Here is a 20302-nt window from a genome sequence, read left to right as displayed (position 1 = left end):
ATATATATATATATATATATATATATATATATATATATATATATATACATATAGATACATATACATGTGTGTTGCTTTGTGTGTGTTTCGGTGTTTGTGTGTATCAGATTGCAATCACAGTGCTTGTGGTGACAGGGAAATGAGACTTTGTGTCTCAAAGCACTCTGAGCGAATCACAGAAATCTGGCACTCATCCATCCAAAGTGACAGTGATGTCGTATGAGACAGTGATTGACTGGCATTTAAAGGCACACTCACAGCACACACACTGGCACAACTGTGTGCATACACACACACACACACACCCACCCACCCACCCAACACACACACACAGACACACACACAATGTGAGAGAGAGATTTTTTGTTTGATCCTGGTGAGGTGAAGAGTTTTACCTTTCATCACGTAACTTTGGTGTTTCAAAGGCCAAAGAAACTGACACTCCTGGGGTCTGCAGTTGAGAGGCAACCCAAAAGCGGCTAAATCGTGCTCTTTTGTGATTCTACCACCTCCACTCCTCTCCTCTCTGTTTGCCCACCTCTTACGTCACCCCCCCCTCACCCTCTTCAAATTCCCAAAAGTCTCCCTTTTGGCCTCCACTTCTCATTTCCACATACCTTTAACACAGAGGAAAGGAGCTGCCAGTTTTGACTGACTGGGTGTTTGTTGATTTTTTTGGTGCACACCCCCCCGCCCAAGCGCGCACACGAATACATGGAGGCGCTTACCAATGGTGCAGTGCTCTCCGTTCCAGCCCTGGTGACACTGGCACTTGCCGTCCTTGCAGGTGCCGTGCTTGATGCAGAGCGGGTTGCACACCCGCTGATCGCAGCCTGAGCCGGTCCAGCCCTCCTCGCAGCGACAGGCTCCGCCCATGCACACTCCATGGGTCCCACAGTCGACTGAGCACACCTCTGAAGGGAACGGAGAAAGATCTGGGTCACACACACGTTATATGTCAGGACTCAAAAAGTTGATGTTGTTTGTAGGTTTGCATTTTTCTACTTTTGCATTTGTGCACTCTGACACAATGGAGATACGGCTCAGTGAGCACTGATTTGGTGACTAGGTAAAAGGATGTCTGGAGTTTCTTGTGTCTGGTAACATATATCTGTTGTTGCAATAGCTATATTTTCATGTTGAAATGTAATTATTGGGCACAGACATGCAAAAGCCCCCACCATCTCTCCTACAGAGGAGCAAGACACGCAGACTATGTGATGCTTTTGCCTCTTTTGGTTGGTGTTTTGCGCCTCTTTGTAGTCAACGTGAATCTTTTTGTGATTATGTGTCTCTTTGTGGTCATTTTGTGTCTCTTTGGAGTTGTTTTATACCTCTTTGTAGTGCTTTAGTGTCTCTTTATAGTCTTTTTGTGTCTCTTTGAGGCAATTTCTGTCCTATTTGGTCATTTAGTGTCTCTTTGTAGTCTTTTAGTGTCTCTTTGTAGTCATTTTCTGATTCTTCTTGGTCACTTTGCAACTCTCTGTGGTCTGTACATGTCTCTTTGAGTGACATTTTGGAAGTGAATACAAGGGGGGGCCCCTGACACGTTGGGCCCCTGTGCCTGTGCCCGGTAGGCCTGTTCAGTAACCCATCCATGACTAGGACGTGTACAAACTTTCACTTTTAAACCATAGTTTTGAATCTCTGCTGTTTGACTTCATCCCCTGTGACACTGAGCAACAATGTCAAATTACCCAAGTGCCAAAAAAAGCCCAAAGCGGAAAAACAATCAAACCTGCATTACACTGAATACATTTATCCACTGAACACCCGTTAAAATCAGCGCCAAGGTTTTTTTTACTGAAGACTGGGTTTATTTCCTCCGCTTTGTTTGGGAGGCTCCCATGTTGCAGGCAGCGATGGCGCATGTGGTGAGATGTGACAATCCCGCTCATGTGCTGCGTAGGCAATGCAGTATGTACCGATGTTTTGATACACACTTGCTGAGGGATCCTGCAGCGTGGAACAATGTTGTCTTTATTAAAGCTAAGCATTGCCTGTCTCACAAAGAAAATGCTGGAGCTCTTCCTGTGACTGGGAAGCGTTGAGAGCCTGGTGGAGGTTGCCGTCCCTCTTAACAGTTTTTTTTTTTGTGGAAGTTGAGTATTTTATTATAAAAGGCGGCTAAACATGAGCTCAGCTACTTTTACAAGCAATATCAATGGTGTTGTTCTACTCCATCCAGGGGTGCAGCTGGGAGTTATGAGCCTCGTGCACAGGAAGTGACTGCAGGCGCCCTCCATTTTCTTCTTCCTATTGCCATCATTGGCCTTGATGAGGACCTGAGATTTGTCACAGCTGTGATGTTCAAAAGTACATTTAAAAGTTGTTCTTTTAATTGTCTTAGGCTTATGAATAGTTGCTGTGTGTGTGTGTGGGCTGTGTGCGGGGGTTTGTTATGTGCTTGGCTGTGGGTGGTTGTTCTTCATTTTCCTTTAGTCTTTTCTTTTGTTGCTGTAGCTGCCTTTTCTTGCATTTTATTAATTACTATTTCTTTATACTTGTTGCATGTTGCTACTTTTATGTAAAGCCTGTTGTAATGAAATGCGCTGTACAAATAAAAGTGCCTTGCAGTGCCCATTTCGGATTTTGAGCACTACCCTGATAATCATAAAATAACCTTATAGTGTCACTGACGGTCTATTAAAAGATTTTATATAGCCTTGACAGTAAAACATGTCACATGTTTTGGTTTCTGTTTGCTCCAATTTGGCTTAGATATTAAAACAGTTGCTGTTTTCTATTTCTGAGCAAGTTGCATCGGTTGTGGTTTTGTAGATTTCATCCAAACACAGTTTGAAAACCCAAACAGTATTAAATAAAATGCTAAACTAATTAGCCCCGTATCCTAGGGGGACCACACAATTAGTTGCAACAATGGGTAGTCAGAAGCTCGTTTTCTCCCTAAGTATGACACCCCAAACTCCTTCTTTACTCCGCTTTACTGCAGCCGGAGTGGCGCTGCGGTCGCACTTACCCATAGAGCAGTCAGGTCCCATCCAGTTGGGGTCACAGCTGCACAACCCGGTGTCTGGTATAAAGGCTCCGTGGCCGTGGCACTGGTCTGGGCACTGGGCCCTGGGCAGCTCGCAGTGGAGCCCACCCCAGCCTGGCTTACAGTGGCACTCCCCGTTCACACAGATGCCATTGTTGGAACATGTCGGATCCAGGCAATCCACTGCATTAAGCCAGAGATACACCCATGTGAAAAAAAAACCAGGGAGAAAAAAAGAGAGAAATGAACAAAAAAACAACCACAAGCTAGAAAACGTCACATCAGAGCTGATTCCAGACACAAATTAAATATGAGAAAGAGACGCCACAAAGGATATATTTTCGCTCTTTGTGTACACAAAACGACGATGTAACAGAAGAAAAAATATTACCAGACGTATTACTAAGGCAATTAAAGCTCACGATAATGAATAGCCGGGTCTATAATTGCATTGGGCATAGCAGCAAACGGCAGCGAGTCTCGCTGACACATTATTCGGCGCGAGCGCTCGGCGTGCGTGTGCGGGCCCGCTTAAGCAGTGGTGTGTATGCGCGAATACAAAGGCGAGAATCTGACACTGTCAGTCTGCCAGGTTGACAGGCAGCTCTGAGTCCGAGCAGTGAGTGAAAACCAATTTGACAAATTACCTCCTCCCGGCAGAGAGCCCACCCACCCCTCTCCATCCCTGTCGCTCCCATTTTCTCTCCCTCTTTCTCTCCTCATCCTCTTTGTCTGACACCTCTCTCTCTCCCTCCTCCTCTTCAGGCATGATTGACCCCTTCGCACCCCTATGCACACGCACGGTCAGGAAAAAAAAAGCACGCGCTCGCGCATAACCTCGGCCCCTCGGTTCGGTTTTCTGTTTGCCCGGCAGAAACGGCGGATCACAGTTATCGATTTTCATGTCGCTAGCACTCCAGGTAAATTGTTTGAGGGACTCTGCTGTGATGAATATCAGATTTGAGACCAAAGGAGATGGGGAAAAAGAATTAGATGGGAGGGAGGAGAAGAGCAGGAGAAAATGCTGACCTTGTTCTCCGGCCCTGTACTCCAGTCCTTTCTTCCCTTTGTCTTTCTTTCCATCTCCTCATCTTCACCCTGCGCTCTCTTCTGTCCCTCCTTCTCCAGTTCTCACTGCCTTCATACATATTCACCTCTCATCGCCGCCCTGACTCCCCCTCCAGCTCTTATCCCTCTCTCTTTCTTAGCTTTCTGATGACCGAGAATGTGGCAGCCTGATCCTTCTTAAGGATCAATAGAAGCTATTTTCATCCCTTAATAAAGTCTCTCATGTGTTTGGCTGCGGTATCATACGTATATATATATATATATATATATGTATATATATATATATATATATATATGTATATATATATATATATATATATGTATATATATATATATATATATATATATATAGAGAGAGAGAGAGAGAGAACTCAGATTAAGATTATGCTATGATGAGCTGTCTGACTGGAGTGTGAAGGAGTGTAGCTGTGAGTCTGCGGGCGCGTTTGTTTTGGTGCAAACATTCATGTTCCGCCCCCCCTCTCACCCTCTGCGCAGCTCGGCCCTTTGTAGCCGATGGAGCACACGCAGTTGCCGTCGGTGCAGGAGCCGTGGCCGCTGCAGAGGGGCTCGATGCACTGCGTGACGGGGACGTCGCACTCGGGTCCCTTCCAGCCGCTGTAGCACACGCAGGAGCCCTTGTCGTACTGGCCGTTACCACTGCACAGCACCGGGCACGCCGCTGGAGGAACGGAGAAAAGAAGGGTGTGGGGGGGAGGGGAGAGATTAAACCAATTAGGAGGCTTTTTAGGGATTCTCAAAGCAGTGAGAAGCCACCCACACCTGCCTAACCCCACCGACGCGTCACAGCAGTGCATGAGGGCGAATAGAGTGGTTAAAGGGCTGGAGAGTGGCGATGACATGAAGAGTAATTACAGGCAGAGGTAACTAAACTATTCATCAAAGCTGTCTATCCCAGGTGAGCACAGAGCCAGGGAGACGTCGGCTGGGGGAGCTGCCATTCATCATCAGTCATCTTGTCTCGGCTCCACCTCGGGCCGTGCGCCACCTCGCTAATCCGCTCTGCTTGCCGCACGGAGCCCCCTGAAATGTGCCCGCTCGTCTAATTAGACGGCGGAAACGGCAGAACTTTTTTTTCAGATGCGACGGGAACCGAAAAAAACCCCACATTTGCAAGCGGCTAATACCTTTGGAGCAGTCCATGCCGTGGAATCCTGGGAAGCAGTGGCACACACCAGAATTGCACTCTCCGTTGCCATGGCAATTGCGCGGGCACTCTTGCACTGAATCTGTGAAGACGACAGAAGTGAGACGGAGGGAGAGAGAGAGAGAGAGAGAGAGGGGGGAAGAGGGGAAGAGGGGAGGGGTGAGAGAGTTGGATGGCAGGCATCAAAGCATTCGATTAAATCATTGGCACCATTCATTCCTTAAGATGCTACAAATGGAGTCAAGGCGCTCGGTAGTCTCACAGTCACAGTCACACACACACACACACACACACACACACACACACACACACACACACATCAAAAGCAAGCGTCTTCCTCAAAGATTCCTTACATTCCTTTTTCAATGCATTTTTCACAGCGTGGAGAGAATGCATTTCGAATCAGACATTCTTCGAAACGCCGTTACCCATCCATCATTTCCCTGCTCACTATATCAGAAAATAAGAGCGCTTTACGCTCCAACCCCGTCCTCTGCTCCTTCACCCCTCCCTCTTCACTATATTCTGGCATTTCTCCCCCGTTTTGATTGTTTACCGCTCACCGAGGTCATTAATACTTCATCCCGGTGTGGTTGTTTGGTGCATCTCCGCAGATTTTTGCTGGTGTGAGTGTGTGTTTTTTTTCTGGCTGGTGTTCGTACATGACTTCAGTGCCCCATCCACCTTCCAGTGCCTCTTAACCCACTTACAAAGACCAAAAGAAGTTTGGTGGGATGAAAAAAGGAGGCATTTTTGGACTCTTATCCGTCCCTTCCTCCTCTCACTCATGCTTTTTTTTTTTCAGCTTCCACTTTTCTTTCACAAAGCATGACTCAGCCTATCTTCCTCTCGAACACTTCCTCCGTCGTTTTCTGTGCTCAGCCACCCCCCCTCCCCCTCTCCCACGGATCTAAGCCCCATGCCTCCCTCTTACCCTAATGCCGGCCTCCCTTTCATTCCCCTCTTCAGCTCCTCCTTCTCCCATCCTTCACTCCACTTCACTCCATTCTGGTTTTGCCCCCACCATTATGTCTCTCCTCCAGCTCCCCCTCTCACTACTCGCTCCAATTCTGCCCTCGCCGCCTCTGCCTCTCCCTCTCTCGACCACTCTTACTGCTGAAAGCACTCCTGCCAGATATTGACAGTGAAGGATTCTTTCACTCGGCTTGACTCTTTCTATCCATCCCTCTTGTTCTCGCACTCATGCCTCCAACACAATTGAAATCATTTGGGGAGCTTTTTCAGGTCCTAAAAACGTCCGATTTACAGGTTTTTTTTTTGGATCCATCTTTATCTTTTTTACACACCAAGTGATTCCACGCTCTCCGGTGTAATAAGTTGTGTTTTGTTTTTGAATGCGCACTGTCAATTTATCCCACTTCGTTTTGGCAAAAACACATCTTCTAAACTCACTAAGCGGTCCTGCCTACTTGACAATGTCGCTATGGTTGTGTTGCTAGCGGCAACGTTGTGCACACCGGCGAGTGTTTTTGCACCCTGCGAATGTGTCAAGTCTTTGAAAAATGGTGGACTAAATCTGACTGAAATGCTTCCATGTCCCAGCAATTTTACACATCAAATGTCTGCGGGTCTTTGAGAGTACTACTGCATATGTGAAAACAAGTGGTGCCACTCGAGTCAGCAGCATCCGGCGGCGCTGAAGTAAGTTGGAAGCTGAAGTTTGAAAGTTGAAAAAAACAATCTGGGGGTGTGGAGTTAGAGAGAATCGAGCTCGCCTGACCTCCTCGTCTCTGCTTGAGGATAGCGGCTCGAGGCTACATTAGTCGCTACAAGCGTGACACACCTGAACCTATGACCAAAGCGTTTGAGTTGAATTGTGGGTAATGTAGGGATTGGGTTTTGATGACAATGAAGAACCCTTGGAATAAATAAAGACGACGTTGATTCTGCTGCATAAAAACCTGTCCGTCGTGAGTCCGACAGTGTTATCCTGCAGGACTGCGATGCTAAATCGGTGTCACTGGTAATGAATAGCCTCGTCTCCCTCCTCTTTCCCTCTCCTGAATGCTGGTGCTTAATTTCATTTGACCTCCCTCACTCCAGCCGCAGCTACGAACGCTGACTCTGTCTCACCCATGACGTTTGTGCTGAAGGAGACCGCCTCTCTCTCCCGGCCGTCGTTGTAGAACGCCAGGTGCCAGGCGCCGGCGTCCAGGTACTGGACAAACGCCGCCTCGTTGAGGACCACGGTTTGGATGCTCCTCCTCTCCCGTGGAGACTCCACCACGCTCCACTTCTCCTTCCCGTCCAGGCGCTCCATATAGTCATACTGCGGGAGAGGGGAAAAAAAACAAAGTGTGGGGTTCAGGGGAGGCGAGAATGTGAGTATGAAATCTTCGATTCAACTATGAAGTGCTGCGCTGGCACTTTTTTCGACTGAGAAAAATAACCAATTGTTGTGTATGCAGGAAGATTAAAAGATGGGGGAAGTAAGGGTGGCTGGAAAATGCCAGAGAAGCACAAAGAATCCCACAGAGAGATCCTTGAGGGCTGTCATTCCACAGAAAGTTTTGTTTTTCACTGCTGCACAGTGGCCTCAACTTCACGGCCTTTACCAGCTTAAGGCCAGGCAGCCAAAAACGCTTATTCAGATGCAATTATCCAATTCTACAAATCAAATCTGCTGTTAACTGTAGTCTCTAATTAATAAGAGGCACTAAAAGTTACATTACTGTGAAATTTAATTAAGTGTAACTCTTAAGACTAAATGAGTTTTTTCAAACAACCATTATAATGAATCACATATTAATTTTAGGCTGTCCCATGACACAAGCAAGTTTTTCTTAATCCATTCTCCACTGCAGCTGATCAATATGAAGATAATGTGTTCCTAATGAATGGAATTATAATTACGTGATTAGCCTTTTACCCTAAAGGTGTAAGAGATGTATAATCTAGAACTCGCTCGCACTCGGTGCCAGATCTCACCTGTGCGTGTGAAGGAGGCAGGCCCTTGCGAATGTACACCCCGAACAGGGCGTCCTTGCCGAGCGAGATGTTGAACTTGAGGAACTGGGGTTGTCCGAGGTGGAGCAGGGACCTCCAAAACACTCCTGGGGGCACTTCTTGGGTCACCCGCCTCCCGACCTCAATGTTGCCCGTGTCTATGCTGCTGTTCCGGCCCGCCCACGGCCCTGGAGCGAGGGGAAAAGAAACTGCATAATCTGTGATTACGGGCATCGATTGTCAGAGTCAATAGTTAATCATCACTGTCTGCCGGAAATGAGCTGCCATAAAACTTCATGGCCGTCGAATAGCAGAGGACGAGCACCATTAGCTCTGCAAACGGCGCGCCCCAAGTTTACGTTAAAACCCGGTGTTGCTACGTTTGACCGGTGATGCCTTTTGTGTGGGAGCCTTTGAGACTGTGGACGTTGTTGTCTGGGCTAAAAGGAGAGAGGGCTGATAGAAGTGCAGGGCAGAGCTTTCCATGAAGACGCGCAGACAGCATCCTGCAATCAGGTCAGTCATCTAACAGCAGTGTGTTGGGTCCCAGACACAAAAAAAAAAAACTACTGAGAGTGAGTGTGCATGCGTGTGTGTGTGTGTGTGTGTGTGTGCGGAATAGCAAAGAAATAAAAGTAACAATGAGAAGAACAACAGCAGCATCTGGCCTAGACGGCTGGGGAACACAACACAACAGTCCTCTCATTAATACAGAATACAGACACAGAGCAGCAGCCCACACGTACCTATAGTACATGCTGTGTGTGTTACAGAGCCAGATCGAGCGAGTGAAGGAAGAATAGATGGAGAACCGCATGGGGGCCTTAAAAGAGAGAAGGCAGGGAGGGGGGGGGGGGGGGGGCTTCTGTCTGAGACGATACAACAAGCTAGAGACAACTCAGCGGAGTGGTTAAACAGCACACACTGATAGCACAGCTAGTACTGTGTCATGAATTATGAAAATATTTTAGTGTGGTGTGAGCCTGTTTGTGTGTGGGAAAAAAAAAATCTATTGGGGTTTTAGTATGTGACGCACAGCAGACACAGCATTTAAAAAGCCTTAAAGGATGAGACTGGCGCTCTTGTTTTCAACAAATCCGACAAAGTGTTAGTCTGTCCTTCAAATACTTCTCGACTTCCCCACCCCGTCTGTTGCACTCAGCCCCAAGCCAATTTGCTTCCACTGAACACGTAAATCTTTAAAGAAAATGGGCTAAAAAAAAAAATATACGGCTTTATTTTAGCAGTGAGTGCTGCATTTGTTGGGGACTATTTTTTTTTGAGCTGCGGATTAATTTGGCAAGCCAGTGAGTATTTACAGCACCGGTATTGTGCTTGTGGTGCTTAGTCCAAATATCATCGTTACGAAAGAACACATTACCCGACGCAACAGTGCGGCTCACTGATATGTTTTTATTTGTTTTTTGGACAACAATGGAGCTCCGTGACACAGAGGAAACGTCGGGTTTTCAACACACAGGCAGTGCTTGTAAGTAGGTTAATACACTGTTGGTTTTGGTGTTCTCATGGGATTTGTGGACAATGTGAATATCACCTGCCTTATCCTCTTCGATGGCAGGCTGCAATGTTTTGCTGCGTAGCTCTGCATGCAGTGTGTGTGTGTGTGTGTGTGGACTCTAGTGTGTGTGTGTGTGTGTGTGTGGGGGGGGGGGGTTGTGTGGGTGTGTGCTGCAGTTCATACCTCTGCCTCCAGAGGGCAGCGTGGCCACATCGCTGTTGACAGGCAAGCCAGCTCCCAGTCCGTTGTTTAACACAGGGCCGTCGGATGGCTTGAGCTTCCATGTCAAACCCAGCAAGTTGATCGCTGCACACAGAGGGATGGAGATGGAGATGGAGATGGAGAGAGAGAGAGAGAGAGAGAGAGAGAGAAGAGGAGGGAGTGTGAGGACATATGACTTGAACAGTGGATTGTCTACAAGACTGATGTGAAAAATAAAGACAAACTTTAAAGCTCATCAAGACAAAGAAATACAGGAGGCCAAACCTGTGAGTCTGATCTGTCATCAATACGTGCAGCTTTTATAGCGCGCCACTTTCCCTTCTTTGTTAATGCAATCAAAAACACTGCTAACAAAGTGGCAGGTAACCGACAGCACGGAAACCGAGGCAAGTCTTACAAAACAGACAATTATAAACCGTAAGGATCCTTCTTTTCTTATTTCGTTTTTTCCTCTTTTCGCTCCCCCCCCCCCTCAACCTCTCACAATCTTCTTTCAACTTGACAGCATCTCCGGCTTTTATTTGGAGGCCTTTTCACCATCTCGCAGAGAGCGAGTGACAGATTGCTCTCTGAAGAGATCGCTCCACGGCTCCCTCCTTTCTCTTCTCCTCTTCTTTTGTCCTCTGTTGTGTTACCGTGTGCTGGTGGGATGAGACTGTTCCGGTGTGTTCGCTCCTCAGTCTGTCAGCTCTTTACTCGTCTCTTCCCCCCTTAGCTTGCTGCCAAAGCGTTGCCCGGTGTGGATGCGCTGCATTTGTGTGGGGGACTATTTCAGAGCTGTGGATGAATACACGTTCGGCGTGCTATAGTGAGTATTTACAGCGCGGGGAGTACCCGTGTTCGTCGCAATGAAAGAAACCGTTATGCATACCCTTTGCTCACGATTGAATATTTAAAATATGTTATGGGAAAGGCCCATTGCGCCTGCTGTGTTGTATATATATATACATGAACCCTGTGATGCGAGCTTCGGGGATGCACACGGCGTGGATGCGCGATCGTGTTCCGATGCATTATGTAGGTGTATTGCGTCGGCCTTATCCCCACCACATGAGCCCCATAACACCTTGGAATCAATTTCCCTCCTCTCAAATTCTATCTCCACTTGCCCAGTTTTTGCACACACAGGGATGAGTGAAAAAAGTTGCAAGAAAAAGGAGAGACGCGGCTTCAGGAATTGCTGCCGGGGCAGACTCATTCTCACCCCCCCCCCCCCCCCCCCGATGTCCCACCCCTCCTCCATCCCCGCTCTCCTCTATCTGTTTCTTTGTTTCTCCCCTTTTTATGCTTCCTCTCTTTCTCCCCCCCTCCCTCGCTCCTGGTCAAAGGAAAGCGCTGACACCTCGGCTGCCTCCGCTGTCAGCTCTTTTTTTTCAATTTTTCATGGAGGGGGTGCTGGTGTAGAGAGCAAGAGAGACGGAGTGAAGGAACTACGGTGTCCTTCCTCCCCCCTTGTCTCTCTGTCTCTCTTCTCTCCACCTCTTGCCCTCTCCTCTCTCACCACGCTGACCTTCATTCCTCTCTCCCTTTTCCTTTTAATTCCCCCTTTCCCCCCCCCCCCCTTCTTCTTATCTTTGCCTGTCCTTCCTCCTAGATAATGCAGACATGCATCCGCGCACACATTCAGGCGCGCGCGAAGATGGTATCACGGGGAAGCAGTCGATGGAAAGATTACCAATTGAATCGGCAGGAGACAGTAAGCTTATAGCGAGTCTATTGTGACGGTGCTCTCCATCTAGGTCATGCCCAAGAACGCATCAGACAGCCCTATAGTTGGCTGTGTACGTCTGCTCATTGTGTGTGTTTAAGGGGCCAGTGCACATGTATGGTTTTCCTAAATGAGTTTTTCTCTCTCCTCCATTTCCTTTTTTTTTTTGTCCGTGGGCGGTTGTGAGAAGTTGACCAATAGATGGCACTCTTACTCCTTGGCGACAAGGAGCACAAAAGCCAATGCTTTGTCAACAGGTTTCTTTTGCAGCAACACAAAGAGCAGGAGAGACAGATACAGAGAGAGAGAGAGAGAGGGAGAGAGAGAGAGAGAGAGAGAGAGAGAGAGGGAGAGAGAGATAAATAGAGAGAGAGACAGAGAGAGAGAGAAAGACGGAGACAAAGAGAGACACGCGTTATCATTCTCCTTACGAGCACCATCCCTCATTCTAACAACACTTCTGACTTTGTTAGGGTGTAATTTCAGCCAAAATGAAACCTCTGAAATTGATGTATTTAGCATTGCGTTGCCATGATTTTAAGCATTTTCTTTTCGGATCATAATTGCCGTAATTACTGTTTTTGAAGGAGCATTGGAAGGCTTTATTAAATGCCATGCCAATGAAGACAATCTGAATTGAATTCGACAGACAGATACAAGGAGAACAAGAGAGTCTGACTTGGGCTGCGTTCCTTTTTAATCTCTCACACACACACAGACACACACACACAGACAGACAGACACAGACACACACATGTACACGTGGAAAGATCACAGAGAAACAGGTTTAACAAGCAAACGAGTGGGATTAAAAATAGATCTGTTGCTTCGAGAGGTTGTTTTTTATTTTTATGTAATCTCGATGCATAATTTAGAGAGGCAAAGTGCTTGCCAGTATCATCTGCAGAAGACAGCATCTGAAACAGCGGCAGCAGCACACGTGATCCCGTGACAAAACAAGAAGCAAAATGGACAGCGTGATGGACAGAGGGACGAGGACCGGGGGGGTCAGGGGGGTCTTGAAGGAGTCGCGCCGAACCTCGGCAGAGAGGAGGAGAACAGGAGAGGAACAGAGAGAATACTGGAGGACAGAAAGGATCTGAGAGAATATTAAAGAACATATAGAATCCCCTGAGGATAAAAAAAAGAAGAAAAATGCAGGGAAACAGGCTACGTGATGATGATGATGATGCTGCAGAGAAGAGAGGATGAGATGAATAAGAGCCCCTACGGATGGAATGAGGAACGGAGAAGAAGATGGCAAGTGGAGGGGAAAGATTTAAGGGATGAGTGGCCCTGCATCGCGTTGACTGGTTGGGTGAGAAAAGATGGCGGTGATTCATGCTCTGACGTGTGTTTTGGGAAATATTTATACGTGTCAGAGTTAAAGGGTGCAAAATGGATTTCTGCATGGGGGGTGGGGAGAAAGGTGACTTTGTGGGCAGACTGTTCACTGAGCGCCCCCTGACTGGAAGATATTGTATCATCATCATTCTGTTCTCTGGAACATGTTCCAACTGTTCAAACTCTCTCGCTCTCGTGTCTCTCGCCCGCCTCACCCGTATCATGCCGTAGTTAACAGGCAGCATCTCCCGTTGAACCGAATTGCACTGCTCCTAATTGCACCAAAGGCAGGAGAATGGCCCCTTGCATGCTTTCGTGTGTACTCGCTTGCAATGCGTCCAAGATTACACGAAGAGCACAAGTGTATGCGCGCACACACACACACACACACACACACACACACACACACACACACACACACACACACACACACACTTTTGCCATCTCCCCTGGCCGTCCTGGTAAATGCATATTAACTGTTCTAATTCACCACTAAATTAACAACTCTGACCTCAATTAGGGCGGTAATTGTAGCTGAGACCAGCCCCGCCCATCCTCGGCCCGTCTACTAATTGGTTGAGGAAGCCTTTTCTCTGCCCCCCCCCCACCACGCCGCACCTTTGCGTTTTTTCTGTATCGCTTGCACCTTTCTCCCCCCCCCCGTCTCTGCAGCAAAAGGGGTGCGGTGCTAACATGGAGGGAGAGAGACTGAGGGGGGGAAAAAAGCAGCGTGCTGCCCCTCATCTGCTCAATATTCAGTCCATTTGGGATGTTTCTTCGAATTTACAACACAATATCCACTTATGTAGTCTATAAATAAAGCGGGCTTGTCTCTCAGATACGTTTTTTGTTAAGGCGCTGCTCGCTGAGATCATTTAGTCTCAGACAGAGGGACGGGGGCGGCGGTTGGCTGCTGCCCTCGGGGGTCATAGACACTGAGAGAGACAATTTGTCTGCTCCTGTGTGTGTGTGTGTGTGTGTGTGTGTGTGTGTGTGTATCTGCGTATGCATGCTTAAAATTGCACGGTGTTAACAACAAGTGCATGCACGCAGACACACACACACACACACACACACACACACAGCAACCCCCGGCGGGACCTCCTTACCCAGCTGATGCAACTGAACTGTAATTGACTGCAACACAAAAGGTTATGTGAGTTTTTCTCGCAGCTCCTACCTGCAGAACAGCGTCTGGCAGAGAGAAACGGCAACTCACTCAATCACGCAGCAGAAATGGCTTCCTTATTGGCACTGAGACATTGAGACGGCCTGCGTGCGCCTGCGTGTGTGTCTGTGTGATGGGGCTAAATGAAAAGAGATGTGAATCTGAGTGATGTCCTCCTTTCTGAATCCTCATTTCCTCTTCAGATATCTCTACCCTAACCCCCACCCCCCCAGCCCCCCGCCCCTCCCTGCGCCTTCTTCCTCTCCTCATCAACCCACTCTGCCTCGTCTCATCCCTTCCTACCTCGGTCCTCTCCCTCTCATCGATCTGTATTAGAAACAGGATATGAGGAACTATGCTATCTTATCGCAGATCAGAGAGGGAGAGGGAATGAGCGAGGGGGAGAGAGAGAGAGAGACGGGGAGAAGAGTCCGCTCTGGAGGCCAAGAGACGGAGAGGCTGAAAGAAAATGAGAGACGCGGGAGAGGAGAAGAGAGGACAGACATTTCTTTCTTTCGCTTCCCCATCATCCGTCTCCTGTTTCCAACACAGGACTAGTGAAGCACCATGGGCCTAATTGGAGTAACGATTGGGCCCAGATAAGACCCGCACTAATGAATAAATGAATGAGGAAATAAAAGAATGAAATGAGCCCACGCGCGCTTGATGCGGGGCGGTGCAAACGCTCCGCAGTGATGTCAGACAGGCTGTGAATTCTGGATTTATGCACAACATCAAAGCAAAGAATAGATCCTCCAAAGCACGTACAGACACTCCAGGTAAACAGACAGGAAGTCAAAGGACAAACATTGATGTTTTCCACCGTGTACTGGCTGAACAAGTGTGCACTGGGTTTTGTATCACCTGGCCCATGCTGATGACCCATTTATCCCTCTGGTGCAGATGGTATAGCGCCTTGTGGCCGGTCCCGGCCATGCCCTGCCCTCTTCCTGGACCGGCGGCGTGTGGTAAGATCCTAACCTTTATCAGTGCGACAGGCCCTGCTGCTAGGGACACGCGCTCCCCGTCTGATCCTTATGCCCAGGTTCCTGCATTCACCATATGTCCTCACCTCACCCCAGCACATACACACACACCAAATGTATGTGGACGCACACCCACACTGGCATGAGCGACACATCCTGACCTCTAGCTGTTCCACCTCGTATCGGCAGACGGGAAGCCACATGCAGAGTGAGAGGGGACTTTGGGGTCAAGGAGCTGGCTTTGGAAGGCAGCCACAACGTCAGAGACCAGCAGGTCCGACACAACTGAAGCAGACGCACACACACACACACTCAAGGGGCTCGCTGTCTTTGTTTCTTATTGAAAAAAAACAACCTTGGGTCATGACCCCCTAGGGGTTTGAAAGATAAAGCTGAGGAGTCCAGAGATGATTGATAAGATAGATAAGAGGGGGGAAAAAAACAACATATTTCTGCTGAAAAAAGATATGATTTATCTGATTTGGGTTTAATCTTGAATAAAAAGAAAAGAAAAGTGAAATGACAGTTTAACTTCTTCGGGTATCTTAAAAATATTCAAATGAAGCAATCCAAGAAGGGAACATCACTCATATAACTTTTGATCAGGGGCCACTAGTAGACACATCTGTCGAAAAAATGAATAATATAATAAAAACAACTGAAACATGAATACACAATCAGCAACATAGTTGGATTTTCTCTCCATTTTTCTTTTTGTCTTCTAATTCCAGAGGCATGTACTCAGGCAGTGGGATGAGACTCCCCACAGGGCTGCTCAGATGAACCTGACAGGTTGTAAGATGATTAAAAAAGCTGGGAATGAAGAGGGGGAAAGAAGTCATATTTCTGCCTAAAAAACAAATTACTTTCAGAAGACTTTGCTTTTTTTGGACTGTGAAATTCAAAAAATAGTTTCACCTCCTGAAGCCTCTGAAAACTATTCAAACTAGAGACCGTCTTGTGATGGGATCACACCAGCCGCAGCACCAAATCAGGCCAGGAGCATGCCGTACCCGCCTCCTACCTACCCCCTTACGTCCGATGCTCTTGTGCGGAATACACTCATCTTGGGACTTGGCCTTCATTTTGATCTCAACTACACACTTTAAAAGTTACGTTACTGCATCTTGCATGGCTGTGACGATATCGCGTTGAGAAAATCTCCACAAAGTCAACAGACAGACATTTAAACAAAGTACTAAAAACCTTTTCCGTAGTAGTCCCCGCTACAGTAAGTGTCTCCAGGGCTACATTTTGTCACACGCACACAAGCACACACACACATACACACACCGACTCACAAGGTACAGTACCGGCATTGCACTCTCGCAGCTGTTAATAAAACAATCAAAGAAAGGAACAGCACACTTCGGCTCAACGACTTGCTAGAAATATAACCTGTGATAACGGGGTCGCTAGTAGACATCGATTCACCAAAAATGGGGCCATAGCTGTTAAAAAACAACACATAATCTGCGATGCATTGCATGTCTTTTCCCTATTTTTCCCAACAGGTTCTATTGCTTGAAACATGTCCTGAGACACTGGCTCCCGAACGTGATAGCCGGTATCTTAACAAGATAAAGATGAGGAACACATATCATATTTCCGTGCTTTGCTTTCTTTATTTCGACATAATGAATAATTAACTATGCAGATCCAAGAGGGGAACATTGCTCTCTGGTTGAATGCTCTGAACTCATAGAGGAGGCACTGCTTTGCTTTTAAAGGTCAAAATGAATTGGGAAACACTTCATTAAGCTGTCAATGTTGCAGGAAGACGTTATTTATTGTAAAAACGTGCTAATCAGTGTCTTTGTGTGTCAGGAAACATTTAAGTTGGAGGCGTGGTGACGTGGCATCTTGGGGGGGGGGGCTTGGTCCTGTTTTTATTATTTTAATCAATGTGATGTGATAATTGTCTCAGGTATTTTTGAAAAGTGGCTCCCGCTTTTGATTGGTTGTTAGAGCCTGGGGCTTTAGTATGAAGGTGTGTTGCTTCACATTTTGAATTGGATGCCTGACAAAAGGCCGAGGCGTCAAACTCAGTGCTGACAATATACAGGAATTCAACCTTTTCTTTCTAATTATTTCCTTTTCCTATGAGCCTGTCTGGTGTGCGTTAGAGGACGCTCAGACAGAAAAGAGTCTTGTTTAAAACTGAGTACAAATCTGTAAACACGCTCTCCTGAAACGCCCCTGTTGTCTACCCAGCTGCCAGGTGATCACTACTGCACTGCAGCCAGCGTAATGACAAAAATATGCACATTTTTTTCCCTTTAGAAAATGCAAACTCTGATTACATTAATACCCGGTGTATTTTGGCAGAGCTCTACGTCTTTGAGCAGTAAAAATCATTAACATGTTATTATGTAAGGCAGCGTCGTTATGAATGCACTGAAGTGAGGTGCTTACGAGCGGTAAGAATGGTCAGTAAGCGATTGTGATCAGTCTGGTACAGCGAGACGGCAATGATGGATGGAAAGTGGTCGACTCAGAGGCATGAAGGTCACACTCGATGACACTGTGTGTGTGTGTGTGTGTGTGTGTGTTCGTGTGCGTGCGTGTGTGTGTTCGTGTGCGTGCGTGTGTGTGTTTAATCAATAGACAAGGGGAGCTGAGAGCAAGACTAAAAATACATTGCGTCTGTGTGTGTGCGCGTGTTTGTGCGCTCTCATTCATCAGTGGTGACAATACCATGTGGAGTATGCCACTGAGCCTGACAAATTCAGCCATCACGCGCGCGCACGTTCACAAGAAACACCCCCGCGAAGGTGACACCGGCGCCCGCGAGCGAGTTTACTCATTGCAGTCAAGGGCACACCTGTGTCTGTGTGAAAACAGTCCACATGGATTCTGACATGTCCTCGATCTTTCATCACACCGGCCTCCTCATCTCCTTGCTAACGCATCCCTTCTTATTTTCTCTCTCCCCGTGCATCTCTCCGAGACGTACATCCGTCTTCTCGCTTCTAACTTATTTTGTCATCACACCCCCCCTGTTCTTGTCCCCCCCCCCCTCTCTGTCACACTCCCTCAGTTCTCCGCTCACTGTGATCAATTTGGAGACATTAGTCCCACGGATATTTGCAGGTGACAGGACCTCAGGAGGCCACGCTCTCCTTCATCTCTCCTCTCTCTGCCTGCCCTCGGTCTCGTCACCCCCCCGTCAGCTACCCTCCATTTTTCCCGGCAGTGAAAACAGACCACTCTCCTCTCCCCCCCTCAATCTGTGACATGTCAGCCTCAGTCCTCCGCCTCTGTCTGTCCAGCCATCTATCCTCCTCTTCCTCTCCCCTTTACGTTCTGGCCACACGCCGACGGTGTCTCCCTTCTTCCCCTCTGCCCTCTCTGCTCTAACTCTATCCCTTTCGTCTCCCTATATCTCGCTCTCTCCAGGTTGCCGTACACAATGACGGGCGCGTCTTCCCTTCCGCATGCCAGCCGCTCACCTGTATCCTAGCAACCACCTCTCCTTTAGCTCCGGCGCTCCATGCGGAGCAAGCAAACAAGACGCCGGGGGAATGAAGAACAAGCAGTGTCGTTTATCCTCCTCCCTCCATCCATTTAGACATTCCTTCACACGTATAGACAAGGCCATACTCCGCCGCAGTTGGGAGCTAAATGCGTTAGCCGAACAAAATAATTCTCTCTAACTCACGCAAACACACATTTCTTTGTACAGATATGCAGAGACACACAGCTGCACATGCTTATTCCATCTTGTGTATCCATGTGTGTGTGTGTGTTTATCTCATCCCCATGGCTCCTTTCTAACAGTAGGACACAGTGAAGAAGCTTCAAAGAGATAACATCTACCGTGCTCCTGAAGCATGCTGAGTCCAGCCTTTCTAAAAGGTTCTCCTTGTGTATGCACACGTGTGTGTATGTGTGTGTGTGTTTCTGGAAGATTGTTCAGTGTTTATTTATGGCCTTAAGAAGCGCAAAAGAAAAAAAGGATTTTGTTTGAAGGCCAGCGAGCCCACAAAGCCTCGCTATCGGACACACACGTTGTCGCGCACACATCCCGCAGGTAGCTCTGTGGGGAGGAGTACTCACACACATACGCTCACGCGTGCTCGCACAAAAATGAAAAGTGCTGTTTAGGCACATGTGTCCTGGTGTAATTTATGAGCGGGCTCCTGGGCGGACGCCTCAGCGGGGTCCTCTTCACGCTGCATGGCTCTGGGTGCTCCGCAGAATCCCCCTAGTGAGTGCTGGGCTTTCTCACACACACACACACACACACATAACACACAAACAAGGCTCGACAAAATCCCCCTTATGAGCAGTGAACTCTTCCGACCGAAACTCGCTGCACGATTAACGCTACAAAAAGCTAGGTAAACACAAGGGTTTCAGGCTTGGCAGCACTGCTACAGCTCTGTTCAGCACAGACAAAACACCGGAGCGAAACATTTCCTGACAGCAGCTGAAAAAAAGGAGTCCCACGGTTCGCAAAAGTAATACTGTAATGACAATAAAGTATCATTACAGCCTCTTTCAGCTTACCGAATTATTGCCACTTGCACAATTAAGTTTGGTGGCGAAGCACTGACGTTTGGCATACAATAAAACAGTAAATACACAGAAAGTGGCACTTAAAGGAAAATGTTCTTATACACTGAAGTCCGTTAAAAAAAGGCTCCCATGTACAGCACAGTATATTCACACTGTATTGGTAGAGCATGCCTACCAGTCTCATTTTCACTAACACTGATGTAGTGGTAAAAAAAAGAAAAAAGAAGAAGTGCAGATAAGGCAAGCAATTATGTCCTCAGATTTACACATTTTTGAAATATTTTCCTCATTAGTTCCTTATCAGCTTCATATTATTGACAATAGCATGTTCTCTGATGAAAACAAATATTTGTTTCATTGCATTCCCCAAGTGAGCCCCAACGCTGCTAATAAAAACAAGACGGAGGGTTTGGTGAGTTCCTACGCTCCACTACATCCCTGCCCTCAAGTATCAACGGGGAAGGTCCTTCCTTCCTCTGTATGTGGCTGTCCAGCGCGGTGTGACCACGCAAAGCTCAGGAGAGGCCGGATCGGTCTGTGTGCCCCAAGGCAAGGGGCCTTGATCTGCTCTGGAGGACGCGGTCCACTCTCAAGGGCACTCAGAGGGGGTACACACACACACACACACACACA

The 20302-nt window shown here is 47.6% G+C and overlaps 1 protein-coding gene across 1 annotated transcript in view; it reads right to left on the bottom strand.

Moving 5' to 3' along the window:
* tenm2a (teneurin transmembrane protein 2a) overlaps nucleotides 1-20302 on the bottom strand; it is a 154786-nt gene that overhangs the window by 25084 nt on the left and 109400 nt on the right. Inside the window, exons 6-12 of the mRNA XM_031858161.1 lie at nucleotides 9904-10173; nucleotides 8184-8389; nucleotides 7329-7524; nucleotides 5215-5316; nucleotides 4554-4748; nucleotides 2981-3181; nucleotides 729-914 (exon numbers count right to left, since the gene is read on the bottom strand). Of these exons, the coding sequence (XP_031714021.1) occupies nucleotides 729-914; nucleotides 2981-3181; nucleotides 4554-4748; nucleotides 5215-5316; nucleotides 7329-7524; nucleotides 8184-8389; nucleotides 9904-10173 (1356 nt within the window). The remainder of the gene's footprint in view (nucleotides 1-728; nucleotides 915-2980; nucleotides 3182-4553; nucleotides 4749-5214; nucleotides 5317-7328; nucleotides 7525-8183; nucleotides 8390-9903; nucleotides 10174-20302) is intronic.

The sequence above is a fragment of the Anarrhichthys ocellatus genome, unplaced genomic scaffold (assembly GCF_004355925.1).
Source record: "Anarrhichthys ocellatus isolate YVR2014 unplaced genomic scaffold, GSC_Weel_1.0 scaffold19, whole genome shotgun sequence".
NCBI classification, from domain to species: domain Eukaryota; kingdom Metazoa; phylum Chordata; class Actinopteri; order Perciformes; family Anarhichadidae; genus Anarrhichthys; species Anarrhichthys ocellatus.
The sequence above is the reverse complement of the archived record's forward strand: the minus strand, read 5'-3'. Positions and strand labels throughout refer to the sequence as shown.